Below are 14364 nucleotides of genomic sequence, written 5' to 3' on the forward strand. Positions count from 1 at the left end.
GATTAAAAAATACTAATCACTGACTACATATCTGAATGTATCATTCAGATGCAGCCTGTTTGATGTAAGGCAGGGCATACTACAATATGTGCACCCGGGTGCATGTCTGTTAGAGTGCCCATTAATACTTTACGAAGGAGCAACACAAACTGCAGCAGGGAGTTTACTTTAACTTTGCATGTGTGTGTGCCTGAGTGCATTTGCATGTGTGCACGTAGAGATGCCTTTGTGTGCTTTTGTTTTTGTGTGTGTACATGTGTGCAGTCCCCACTGTGCAGTAAGTGTCAGGCGTAAAAGCACAATCACAAGCAGCCCCGTGCCCTTGCCCCCAGGTCATTACTATTTAAAGGGAATATGATGTACCTACACACACACACACACACACACACACACACACACACACACACACAAACAAGAAGTTGGGGCCGGACCCAGAGGTATGGATACCCCGGGGCATTGTAACTGTTCCACTCAGTGATCCTGGAGTGCAGAAGCAGTTGGAGAGAGGCATCCATCTCTTTCTACAATGATTTACTAACACACTGTATCTCTGTTGCCAGGGCTCACACAGCCATGCCAGCACACCCAGGTATGCATGACGAAAAACACGAGTGGAAAAAAAAAAAAACTGTCCGAAAAAAAAAAAAGAAAATACACAGTGAAAACGACAAAAGCATGATATGATGGAGCAGATATCACAGTAAATAACAGCAGGTTGATGTGTGCTGCTGAAACACTAAACTAGATTTCTTTGCCAGGTAATGAAACATAGTTTGTCTCTCGCAGAGTTCAGCAAATAACACGGCAAACTAAATCCACTCATCCACCATTTTCATCAGGTCGCTGTGCTCTCTGTCTCTCACCATCAAACACATTTTACTGACAGCATCTGTGGGAAGAGTCCTTTTTACTCATTCTCAGAAAAGAGTTGATGTGTTACTGTTAGTCAGATACTGTTAAACACAGACGTCCTTATAGTTAACTTGAATATTTCTGTTATATGCAACTTTACTTTAACTCCAAAAGCTTGTACCTTTGGCTCTGAGGGATATGTACAGCGAGCAGGTCATTATTGCGAAATTAATCTTGACAGGGTTGCAGAGTGGTCTTGCATCACCCTGAATGGTATTTATTACACAGCTACTTACTAAAGAAATCAATAATTTGATACAAAATATTGATTTAAATTTTTTATTATTGCTCCCACTAAGCATCTATGATCTGAACTGTTCAGAAAAACAGACCATAGAATGGCGTCATTGATCAATCAGAATCGAGTATTCAACGCATGTAATGGATATATCGAATGGTTGCAATTACTACACTGCAGACAAAAGCACCCATTTGTGCCCAAATGCTATATTTCATTTTATCAGGAAAAATGTGACAACATTTGCTCTGATTGGTCTAAAGTCTTGAAATCTTGTATGAACATACTTTGGGCAAATATCTATTAATACAACTATAACATTTTTAGATAACATGAAAAATTACACTTTTATCAATGGTCTAAGTCATGATTTTTGAAAAATGAGGAAAAACACCATGTGCATATCTATTAGTCATGATGTGTTAGCTTGAATTTGTGAAGAAAACTTTGTCTCTCTCTAATGCCTCCACAGAAAATGCCTAACATATAGAAATCAGAATTAGAATCAGTAATACTTTATTGACCCCCCGAGGGGAAACTGTGATTCGTTACAGTCACTCTGATGTAAATAATAGAGAATTATAAGAGGTACAATTAAGAGTATGAAATAGAAGTATGTAAAAAATAAAGCAATAAAATAAAATGGAAATGAAAATATGTATTAAAAATAAAAATAAAAGGTGCATTTCGCTACAGTGTTTAACACTAGTACTTAAGATATTAAAAATATTAAGAATAAAACAATATATCATCACTATGCTGAGGCTGCAAGTGTGAAATTTTAACTACAATAACAGTGATATTGATTGACTGGGGACCGCGTTTAACAACAGCAAAACTATATGCTTACACACCACCCACCTACACTAAGCATAGTCAGTAACTCCCTTCTCACACTCCCGATGATCTCTGGTAGCTCAATGGACTTGTATTAGTTTATGCATATATACATTTTTATATGAGATTTGGATTATAGTTGTGTGAGAGATTGTAACCAGATGCCTCGACATAGTTTTGCCATTGCTAAACATGGTTCCCAATCAATCAATAAATACATAAGTTTGTCGTTTTCTGTGGAGACATGCTTGGAAGACAAAGTTTACTTAATGAATTCAAGGTGACACAGCACGACTAATTGATATGCAAATGGTCACTTTGTGGGACAAGTGTCCCTTTAAATGTCTTTCATGTGAAATATGTTTTACACTGAAATTATGTGCATGTCTTTGATATCCAACTTGTTATGAGTTCATAGAAACCAAACAGATGATTGTGCCCCTTGTAGTTTCTAAGAAACAGACATTTTGTTATCATACTCTATCTAGTCTTTGGGCACATGGGACTACTGTTATTTTCCTAAAATATAATGAAGTCCCATGTGCCCACAGACGAGATACAGCACAAGAAAAACTCCCTTTTCAGCTAAATGGTTTGACCAATTTTAAAAAATGTCTTCAGACTGGTGCTCAGGGAAGCCCAGAGCGCAGTGTCAGTGCCCGACACATTGTAATAGGTTAAATAACAAAGCAGTAATGTGCCTCCATTTAGCTCTGCAGGTATGAGCTCAACATTAAATGCTCCTAATGCGTCCATAATTTGGCACTACAGCGGAGTCATTCCTCATAATGAGCACCTTTACATTCAGCACACTGCATTTGATGCTAATACCTGTGCTTTGAATGCACGTCCTCTAATAGAGTAATTTATACATTGTTGTACTGATAATGACATTTAGTCACGAGTATGTTTTCAACAACTAAGCGAAGGGTAACAGCCCACATGCATTATGTGAGGGTAGCTTACTTTTTGGACATTGCACAGGCTTACATTCACTCCCTGGAGGTGCATGCAACCCTGGCTACAACCAACACATTCCTAACCAGCTGTGTGAGCTTAACAAAATTTGGCAGAACCCCGAGTGGGACAAAAACATTTTATTTATCCTGAATGCTACTGCGGTAAAACGCTAAACAGTGGACACACATTTTGTCTGCTCTTAGACAAGCTATGTTGTCTCCAGATGTGAGATCTATAGGACGCAGACACACAAATGCACCCAGATCACTTCTCCTGTAGAGTATTCTTAAAAACAAATTAACCTCTTGAACCCTATCGGTTGGCTATTATCAATTCTACCACTAAAAAACTCACTCAATATCACCTTACCATTCATATTCAGCCTTATTCTATCCCTCTTATTATGCTCACTCTATGTCCGTTTCCATGTGATGCACTCACTTCATGTAATTTCCCTATCGTAAAGCACTTTGTGCAGCATTGCTTGTATGAAAGTTCCTAAAGAAATAAAGTGTGTTGTTACTATTACAGCACTAACTCTTTATTTACACACAACACTGTCACTAATTCTAATAGAAAATAAAATCAAAAAGAAGTGTGTTTCATGATTTAAAAAAAGAAAAAAAAATCCAGGGCGAGAATAATGTAGGGGCCAGAGTTCACTGTAAAAAAAAAGTTAGTCTCACAGTAATGGGCCCCACCGTGCAGCAGCCAGTAATGGGACCTGCTGCCATTTACTCCTCTTTCAGCCTGCATCAATAATGTAACTCCATTTACACTGTGGCTTTTCTACAAAGGCTGGCTACTGAGAGGGGTTTGTCTCTTTCCATCAGTGCTCAAGCCTAAAAGGTGAGAGTAGCATGTGCAAACGTGCACCCGCGCGAGTGTGTGTGTGCATGGATGTGTGTGAGATCTTTAGTAACTGTGAATTCAGAGGTCAAGCATGACTCATGAGATAAGTGCTGCTGAGCACTGGATTTGGAAGTGAGAGGTGGCGAGACTCAGGGGTGAGATCTGAATAGGAAATTAGAAAACCTCATGACTAGTGTGAAGGAGGAGTGTGTGTGTGTGTGTGTGTGTGAGAGATATTGTAAGGGAGACAGAGGAAACCTGATTAAGACTATGAAAACAAAGGTATCATTGAATGACTTTCAGTAACATAGTTATAACCGTCTGTATTAATTCCTCATCAGTGTCACTCCTTCCTCCTGGTAACCAAGTCTTAAAGGAGAAGTGAACAATAGCAAATGCCTATTCTGAGAGACTGCCAAAGCTTCACATGATTCCTTATTTATCCCAACTTTCATTACAAAGCCAATCATCTTTGCTATGGCTGCCTGATTTTATCATTATCAAGCAATCGTTCCCATCGAGGAGCTCATCAAAGAGGTTAAACAACAAATCTACTTTTTTTATTGGGTGAAAATAGTGTTGAAATGATCCAGCAGGTGTGTTTGTGACGCAGTCATTTGAATGGGAAAAGCACCGTCTACTGGCCACATGCAGGAATAGCAAGAGACAGGATAGAGGCAGTGAGCTGGGTGCTATATGGGTGGCTGTCACTGGTAATTATAGAAGGTGCTTGGATGCTTTGAGGACATGCGTGCAGCACAGGAAGTCAGACGTGATTCAAACTGAAATACAAACACATTATTGTTACTTTTACTAATTAATTTAAATAGAATAAAATAACACACTAAAGGTGCAAAAGTGAGTGTGAGCAGTTTAGGGTGCAAATTTAAATAATGATAATAGTTGTGCTTTGGCTCCTGAGGACACTGGGCCCTTGCTAGCGACACAAAAAACAGATTTAATATTGTTTTATCAGCTTGATACTTCATGACTTCTTAAAACACAACATGTTTAAATACATATGATTTTATATTCTCTATATCTGTGATTGGTGTTGACTGCACATTAAACAGTATGATTACAAAATAAGATGAATAAAATCTAACTATGAAAAGAAGGCAAAAACATATAAAACAAAACACTGCAATTTGCTCACACGTTATATTGAACATGACACTGATGGGTGATCTAACTGCACATATTGTTCACGTGTTCATACTGATATCAGTTACGGCTCTGTCTGTTTGCCTGTGATTTAATGGCCCTAAAAATGCATTAAAAATAAAGTTTTAAACAGTTTGTTCATAAGAGGTCTGCAGAAAGTGTATAGGTTTGGTTTCAACATTGGTTGGGGGACACAAATGTCCTCACCCAGCAAATTCAGAGCACCAAACATTTGATTTCCTGTATTCTGGTGAGTCTATTCATCAGTTTGTGGTGGACATGTCTTCATCTTCATTAAAACGAAAGTCATCTGTTACATTCATGTTTTCATTTAGGGGGACAAATGCACATGTTCTACACGTACACATGTTCCCCTCTCCTGGCAACATTATATATTTATTTTTAGTGTAATAAAAATACTTCATGGTTATTTCTGTGTTTTTTCATCTTCATTAAATGTGCAGGCCCAGTATGTGACAAAGAGAAAGGTTACCACTAAACACCCTCTACATATTGGGTTTAACAAGGTCAAAAGATAATAAAATAATGCAAAAATCTTGTAATAATTGCTCTCTTTTTTTTCTAACACAGCAGAAGGGTCTGTGTGACCCCAAACAATGCAACACTTAAATCATTATCACAATACACACAACACAGAAAAGTGAGTTCTAAGTAGTTTCTCAAGTAAAATAAGCATTTTGCTTTAATTTACCAAGCTAAACAAGTTTAATTTCTTCTTGTTACCGAGCTATTTTGAGTCTGTTAATAGAAGCGAACAAACTAAAGCTGAGGCAGGGTGAGTGGCTTGTTTATTTCCCTCTTGAAAATTACCATATCATTTATTTACAGCATTAGGATGATAATGTGCTAATACTCTATTTTCACTGGAAGTAAACAACCCCCCCAAAAAAACCTGCAAATCTCATCAAGTTCCACGTCTGAGAAAATACATCACTTCATCTTCATCCATACATCTCATCACTCTGTATTTGCGTTAGTTTATCAGTCATTCAGCTCTATGTGGGTGTGTGAGTGCGTGAGTGTCCACCCCCTGGCTGACCTTAACAGTTTGAGTAACCCGTGTGCTTTGGAGACTAACTGGCTCCCCTCACATATGAGACAACTATGTATTTTCCTCTGGTAGGGGGCTAATACAGTGTGATTGGATCGAGTTGGCCGACACTGTGTGTGTGTTTGTGATCTCAGTGGAGCGTCTGCGGATGATAGGGGTCAGTGACACTGCTTGTTTCTTGCTGGGTAGGAGCTCGCACAGCGGACAAACGGGTGGAACAAAGGTCTATGAGAATGACCCGCAGCTTTCATCTGTCTGTCATCACTACACATACACACACACAGAGCGCATTAGCAGACACAAACACATGTATACATGTATATGCTTGCTGAGTGTGTGTGAGCAGGATTCCTTGGATAATGTGTTTTCTTTGTAATTTTTGATGACTGAACATCTTGAGCAACATAATGATTTTATGCTCTGATTTTATCCATATTTTCCACCCAAACATCCCTGTTGCCAATTTGGATCCCCATTTGTTTCCACAAAGTGATCGCTAGTCTTCCTGGGTTCAACGTCTTGTTATGTCTTGACATATGAAAGAGATCAGAAGAAAGTACTTTTTCCATTGCCATCTGTCGTATACTCAAGTGGCCTGTCTAGATATGAAATGGAATGCTGTCCCAAATAAAATCAGGCCTTTTAAACGGCAGTTTAAAATTTCCAGACTTGAGACCGAGGCCGTCTTGGCCGACAGCTGTCGTATATTTGCCTCTCCTTTCATACAACACAGGGGAATATGGAGGCAAGGAGACACTGGTGGCTGGGCTACCATTACCTGCATTAGTGGCTTTAACCTTTCATGTTACAGGATCTCCTTGGGACATGACGAACCACAAACTGTTGGACTAGAGGGGCAGAGATATACTGTTTTAATTCACTTTATACTGAAAAGCATACTGTTTAAAACATTTTCAGAAGCGCACCAGTGTATGTGTATTAAAATAAAAACAAAGGAGACCACTGTAGACGTTTACTCACGGTTTCAATTTCAGATCATGAGTTTTTATAGTGCTCAGTGTTAAGACAGCATTTTATTGTTCCTTCCTTTTGATATTTGTTCATCTTCCCTGTCTCACCTCTTGTGGGTTTCTTTACTGTGTGGCCTCACTAAGAAGGATAGAAAGGCCAGGTGTCATTTTTCCATCAGCTTTTCATGTTTTCATCCACCTTTAAAAGGTTTGGCTGTGTTTGTGCAAGAAGACGAGCAGTGTCCTCCTGATTTTGTGCCATGAGAAAATCAATTTCTACACAGGAGTCCAAACTGGCAGCAATTTAAAAAGTGCAACCTATTAATCTTTCCTGCAATGGACTCATTTATTTATGTTGTAATGAACTGGGTAATGATTTGTTTTAGGTGAGATGATTCATGGAGAAAATTTAATGATGCAAGGATGATTAAAAAAAGAAGAAGAAGAAAAAAAACCATTTTTAGCCTCTTTGACCCTCAGATTCAGCACTGCGTGGATCATTACAAAAACAGGTTGTGCAGTCGAGCAATGTCCAAACATACAAAACATAATTTGGAATTCTAGTCATGTTATTAATGTGTCCAAAAGAAACCAAACATGTCCAGCAAAAAGAAGTCCTGCTAGAAAAATGTGTGAAAATGTATAGAAAATGATGCACAAGACATCCAGATTATTTCTCTTTGATTGGTTCAGCCATAAAAACACAGTGTTTTAGGTTTGCATATTTCCTTGACTGTAGGTTTCATGAAGTGTTGGAACAGAATAAACAAGATATTTTCATACAGTGTGCAAATTAAATGTTTCTACCAAGCGACAACCTCCAGGGCTGAAAAATGAAGCCAACGCACCAAATGCCAAAAACTGCAGTTCTTTGTATGGCCACTTGGGGCTGGCTCCAGAAGGAAGTCAGTCCCCATCGACCCCCATGTTAAAATGCTCAACTTAAAGCAGCTGTGCAGAACTTTTTACCATTTATAAAACTGTCCCTAGTTCGTATCCCCCCCCCCTTGAAGATCCGCATATTTATTTGAACCCAACAGCGACAAAAAAGCCTTTCTCTATATGGCTATTTAGCGTAGCCTCGGTCGGGTCGGACACAGCGGAAGTCAGCAAACCAGAATACAGCACCCGGAGTCTGCACGCAGCGGCCCGCAGCCATTAAACCACAGAAGAAGAAGGAACCATGTTTACAGAGAGTGTTCTTCGAGTAAGCGGTACGCAATGGGCATTGCTGAACACATAACGGTTTTACCCGATGTATCAAGGACTTGGTTGTACTTTCGATGTCATGGCGGATAAAGAAGGAGCACCGTCTAAAAGAAAAAGAACAAGAACAGAAGAAGGCTAAACGGGACAGTGATAGGGCTCGAGCCCAAATGCATGTAAACCTCGGTCGGGCATTCACCAAGTGGAGAGAGCTGAGAGATTTGAAAGGTTTTAAAACTGATCCTGAGTTGGCCCTTTTCCTAATCGACAGGTATGTAATTTTTGTTTTTATTTAGAGAATATACCGCAACTTGTTAGACGTTGTTTCACTTCAATATATGACGACATGGAAGTTATAAGCAAGCTAAATGTAACGTTAGCTGATGTGAACCGCTTTTGTCTAGTAACGTTACAACAAACGCCACAAAATTATCTGTGACTGTGACCATGAACACAAATATACAGCAGGCAGTTGTCCTCAGTTTATAAGAAATTCAGAGCTACACCAGAACATTTATGATTTTCCTCTCGCTCTCCAAAACAAATGCATGCGGTAATTGCCAGTTGCAGTCGAGATTTTACAAATGAAGCCGAATGCCGGCTGCAGTCGGAATTTTACGACACCAGGCTGTGGGTGTCATACCGCTTCGACCAAAGGGGACGCTAGAATCAACGAAAACGTAAAGTTCCGCACAGCTGCTTTAACAGAAGAAATATGTTTACAGCCTGGTACAAAAAAATGGTTTTGGTCTCCATGGCTAATTTTAACATTCATGACAACTGTATGGGGGGGCAATTTTAATATAACTCATGAGTTTACATTTTATTAAGTCTTAAAGTTATGCAGATTTGGGGCTTCTTGAGTGGCAGGCTGTCTGTGAGGCGTCGTTCTACAACGTTCCAAAAACCTGGTGGTTCATACCAATGCAACTAGATGAGCCAGTGTATCATCTCTGTACTTCCATTGTGATTTCCAGCTTTTCAGACTTATTTTGTGGCTGAAAATAATTTGTAGCTTCTTAAAATTTGAAAGAGGATAGTGATAGTGAGATACTAGCTACAGCTGCCTTTGTAGTAGTGATGAAACAGCGAAAACAGGAACAAAATGAGCATTAGATGGACTGTATTCATAATAAATACTCCACAATGATAAGTAAGCAGCGCTAATCATTTAGTCAATGAGAATGTGTGTGTGTGTGTGTGTGTGTGTGAGGGGTCATAAGCACATACAGCAAGCAGCAGCAGCGACCCACCATCCAACACTGGCACACTGTGAGGATGGAAACAGAAGGTTGGGAGGGGACGGAGCACCTGCTGCAGCAAATTAACAACGCTGTCTGTGGTCATTTTGATTTGACCAGCGGACTTCACTAGAAGCCGATTGGCTATAGAAACAGGTGACGTGCTTTACGATCTAAAACCAGCTGCGCGTGAATTGTCTGGCAGAGTTGTAGGTGACACCATCAGCCGGCTTGAGTTGAGCTCAGACTTGCCTGATCACACCGCTGCAACTTTTCTCTGCAACGTTCTTAAACGTTTTTGTCTTGGCGTGAATCACTGGTCTAAACTGGGCCTGTGAGTCAGATCTACCCCTCACTTCTGGTTCCAAAAAAAACAAGATGGCAACAGCCGAAATACCGAACTCAGGGCTTCAAAACAGGAGTCCACGAACCAGTGGGTGACATCATGGTAGCTACGTCCATTATTAAATATGGTCTATGATTTAAAGTAATTTTAGAAATTAACTAAGGGTTCAAAAGGTTGCTGCAGCTGCAGTTGAAGTAGTTGGTGCAACTGCATCCGACCAGTATAACCAGACTTACAGTCAACTGTTGCTTTATTAGAATCATTGTCATGAAGGTGATTTGCTCAGGAGAAAAGTTCTCCTTCAAAATATCACATTGTGCTGGTTTTCATTACATAGTTTTAATATATGATGACATGTAAACAAATTAATATTTTTATAAGAAAGGAACCCGTATGCTGGCTCCTTATACTTGAAATGGAGATGTCTTATTGTGAGGAAAATTTGCACTGCTGGAAAATGATCTGGATTGAGAGGTTGTAAATACACTGTATCACTAGGGCTATATGAATATACACATTCACACGCACATACACACAGGGCTGTGGAGTTTTACCTTCCACACAGGAGGGTCTGGCTCTGGTGGTGCCAGCGACCTGCCCAGGGAAACAGGAACACTTGACGGTTTGAGAGCGTTCCTCAATCTTATTCTTATTACAGCAGCGATGGATGGCCACCACCTCACACGTCCCCTGTTTCACCTGGTACGAGACTGAGACAGACAGAGAAGAGAAGAGGGGCATTATTTGCGAGAAATTCATACGCTTTTACAGCGGCTTATTGGTGCTTTTAACGGTTTGTTGCAGCAAAGACTTTAAATTCAAATAAATTTGTGCTGCAAAGAAACAAACAATCTAATATACACCACAACAGCTTCTCTGAGGATTAAACAAATCTGCTGAATTATTTACTTTTGTATAAACTCCTCAATTTATTCCAGCCTCATACTCTCTGATTCATAAGTAAACACTCTTTAGTGATACTTTGCTTTTATTCTCAGCACAGTGCCCTCATTAACTTAGACACCGAGGCGCCTCTGTTGTTGTCACTGTGTGCAGAGGGGGGAAAAAAATCAGAGCAAGAAATGTTGAAAAAATAATCATTTCTTTTGACTCCTTTCAAACACAATAAACCACTTGGTCTAAGTAAAGAAGAGACATGCACATTTTATGAGTCACGTGGTTGAGGGTACATCTTTATGGACTGTGTCTGTGTACAGTACTATATACAGTGTGTCTGTGTGGGGCAGCTGCATGTGTGCTACCTGTATTTGCACATTTTACCTCTGTGTCAGTGTGTTCTTCTCTGCATTTGTGTGACTGTGCATTTAATCCTGTAGGTCATAATTTACAGTATTTGAGGATAATTGCTTTTCACCTGACACCTGCGACACACAAAAAGCGTCTAATCTCACCTGATTATCTGCACACTTCCCCGGGGACCTTGGTCTGGTTAATTATAGCATTCTCTTGACAGTAATGGGACAGAAGGGCACGCTTAGCTTAAAGTAAATTTTAACCCACAGATGTGTGTGTGTGTGTGTGTGTGTGTGTGTGTGTGTGTGTGTGTGTGTGTGTGAGAAACGTTCTTACAGTTGCAGTCATGTATGTAGCAGTTTATATCTTTATTTAAATTTAATTTTTATTTGTTTTTGAAATGCTTGGTACATGGCATATATATTATTCTTTTCAGGGATTTTTTTTTGTATTTAGGAGACAGACTCTCGTACATATATCTAGTAAAAATAAACAAAGAAATCCAAGAAGTAAAGGGGGAAAAAAACAAGGAAAACATGTCATACATATTTTGAGAGTCTAACTACAGTGTCACATAGTCACAGAGAAGACTGATAACTATTAATAATAATATTACATTTTATTTATAGGCGCCTCTCACGACGCTCAAGGTCACCTTACAGGCAGAGATAGAGAAAATAACAGCAGATTAAAAAAGTCAACGAGATAAGGAATAAAGTAACATAAAATAAACATTCAGCAAAACAAGTTTACAGTAAATAGTGGATGCGTGTGGCTAGACAGACAGGAGTCATACTCAATAGGTTATTTGAAAGAGTTTTGAGGCGGGATTTGAAAGTGGAGAGAGAGTTGATGCTACAAATGTCCGGTGGGAGGGAGTTCCAGAGGCAGGGGGCAGAGCGGCTGAAGGCTCTAGACCAGGGGTGTCAAACATATGGTCCAGGGGCCAGAACCGACTCGTCAAACAGTCCAATCCGGCCCACTGGATGACATTGCACACCTGATATTGAGGCTAAGAGGTGCCAGGTTTCAGGAAAATTGCAGAAGACTGGTGGAAAAAAATTGTCAACCAGCAGCTTCAGTACAAACGAATCTGTATCAGACTGCTGTCTCAGAACAATGTGGGTGGAACCCTGTTTGGTGCTTGGGCTCAAATAAAACAATTCGCTTGAGTGAAGTACAAGAAAAGCCAATGGAAAGACGCCCTTAGACACAAATTCCTGCACGGCGGCACAATGGACGCGGCGCGAACAATGCAAAATATGCAAATTTAGCAGCACCAATGAAGCAATAGTGGGATTTTGTGTCATACGCTTGTTTGCAAGAGTTGAAAAATCTGAACTTCAGGGACCAATTCCCACTGTGATAACCAATCAGCACTGAGATCCTCCAGGGATGTATGATGCCGAGAACATACCGGCGGAAGTTCATTCATTGATTCAGTGATTTCACGTGCGTATAAAGCGAGTCAACACAAAATATTCTAGCGATTAAACTCGCATGAGTAAATTCACATTGCGTTTGCTGTGAACACAATATTACACTGACAAATCTTAAGATTGGAAATGGTTTGTAGGGCAGAGGATGACATAACCTGCATCTTCAACAGCTTCCACTTTAGTGGGAAATTATTAAGAAAAGTCACATATAATGAAAGTGAGTAGTCGACTGACTGAATGTGAAAAAAACTGAGACATACTGTTAAATGTGCACATATTTTTCTCAGGATATCTCAGGCTGTTTGAATGTTTTCAGAATGGACTTCTTTACACTAACAAAAGGGGAACAATCTAAAGGGGTTGTTATTTATGTGATGGTTTTACTGGTCCAGCACACTTGACATTAAATTTAGCTGCATGTGGCCCATGAACTGAAGTGAGTTTAACACCCCTGCTCTAGACCCCAGGGACAGTGAGGTGGATGGAAGAGGACCACCTGAGAGTACAGGTGGGGGTGTGGATGTGCAAGAGTTGGGAGAGGTACAGAGAAGCCAGGTTGTGTATGGCCTTAAAGGTGAGGAGTCAATGTGGTATTTAACTGGGAGCCAGTGAAGTTGCTGAGGGACAGGAGTGATGTGATTGATGGAGGGGGTTCTGGTGAGAGTTGTGGACCATTTAGATGTATCCTGTATTTTAGTGAAAGCCCAATACCGATCCCAGGGGGACGCCCCTTCCTTCTGATCTCCACGTATTCTACTAAGCATACATTCATATGATGCTGTTTCCACCATTGCACTAACCCATTCTTCCACTTCTTGAGCCTTGGTCTCAAAATAACTTTAAAAAAAACTGTTACTATCCCCACAATAACAGAAAATGCACACTTGAATATTTTTGTTGTTTGGGACCAGTCCCCCAGTAAACATAACTACACACTTAAGGGGATTTCTGAACCCAACCAACTACTTAAAATGTGTAATAGCTGGATCCAAGGTGGTCTGAATAATCTATGTTTCCACTTACAGTGTGGGAAAGCTCCTACTTCAGTTTTACATTTCCAGTAAAAAGCAGTATCTAACTAGTTTATATCCTAACATCATTACATCTGCCACATGTATTTGTGTATTGTCTGTCCACATACAATACAAAAGCATGAGGGAGCCGCCAGGATAATGTGTGCACAGGCTCATGTTTCATCTAAATGTTAAGAAGTGTTTGCTGTATAATGCCTATGCTAATGTTACATTTCGCTCAGCACATTAAACCCATGAATCTCTCAGGAGGAGGGTTCCGTGGCCACCTGAAGGAAAATGCGCCGACCACAAATGTTGAGGAAAATGTTTAGTAAATCTAATCTTTGCTTATGGCTTCTGAACAGATTCCAGCTGCCTTATCTTTCCTCTCAAAGCTTGTTGTTAACTCCTGAGAGTCTCTGGCACATCTTCCCGAGCACAGCAAACCCTGCTGGTGACATTACTACCTATAAGCCTCTTTACAGCCCTGGAAAAACCTTGGTTATACTGTACCATGAGCCCAGATTTCATTTATGGACGTGACTTTACCCAGGCTCCAAAACTTTTCATGCTCAGCTGAATGAGCTTTGCAGGCAAGACACAAAAGTGCACACACACACACACACACACACACACACACACACACACGGCGGCAAACACACAAACAGAGCGCACACACACTCTGTAGAGGGTTCCATTTCTGCAGGCCGTGGCCCCTCTCATCCTTTCTGATTTAAAGTTTGTTTGTTCTCTTCTCCAGAGAGCCCCATCAATGATCCCAAGCTCTCTGAGGGCGCCCCTCCGCTATCATCCCTCCACTTTCATTTCCCTCACTCCTCTGTCTCAGGCTCTCCTGAGG

At 40.2% G+C, this 14364-nt stretch overlaps 1 protein-coding gene across 2 annotated transcripts in view; it reads right to left on the reverse strand.

Annotated features, from left to right (window-relative positions):
* tafa4b (TAFA chemokine like family member 4b) overlaps nt 1-14364 on the reverse strand; it is a 50353-nt gene that overhangs the window by 10887 nt on the left and 25102 nt on the right. For both annotated transcript variants that reach the window (XM_050039079.1, XM_050039080.1), the window contains exon 4: nt 10354-10509. In XM_050039079.1, coding sequence (XP_049895036.1) covers nt 10354-10509 — 156 coding nt within the window. The remainder of the gene's footprint in view (nt 1-10353; nt 10510-14364) is intronic.

Source organism: Epinephelus moara, chromosome 24, assembly GCF_006386435.1.
Source record: "Epinephelus moara isolate mb chromosome 24, YSFRI_EMoa_1.0, whole genome shotgun sequence".
In the NCBI taxonomy this organism is placed as follows: Eukaryota; Metazoa; Chordata; class Actinopteri; order Perciformes; family Serranidae; genus Epinephelus; species Epinephelus moara.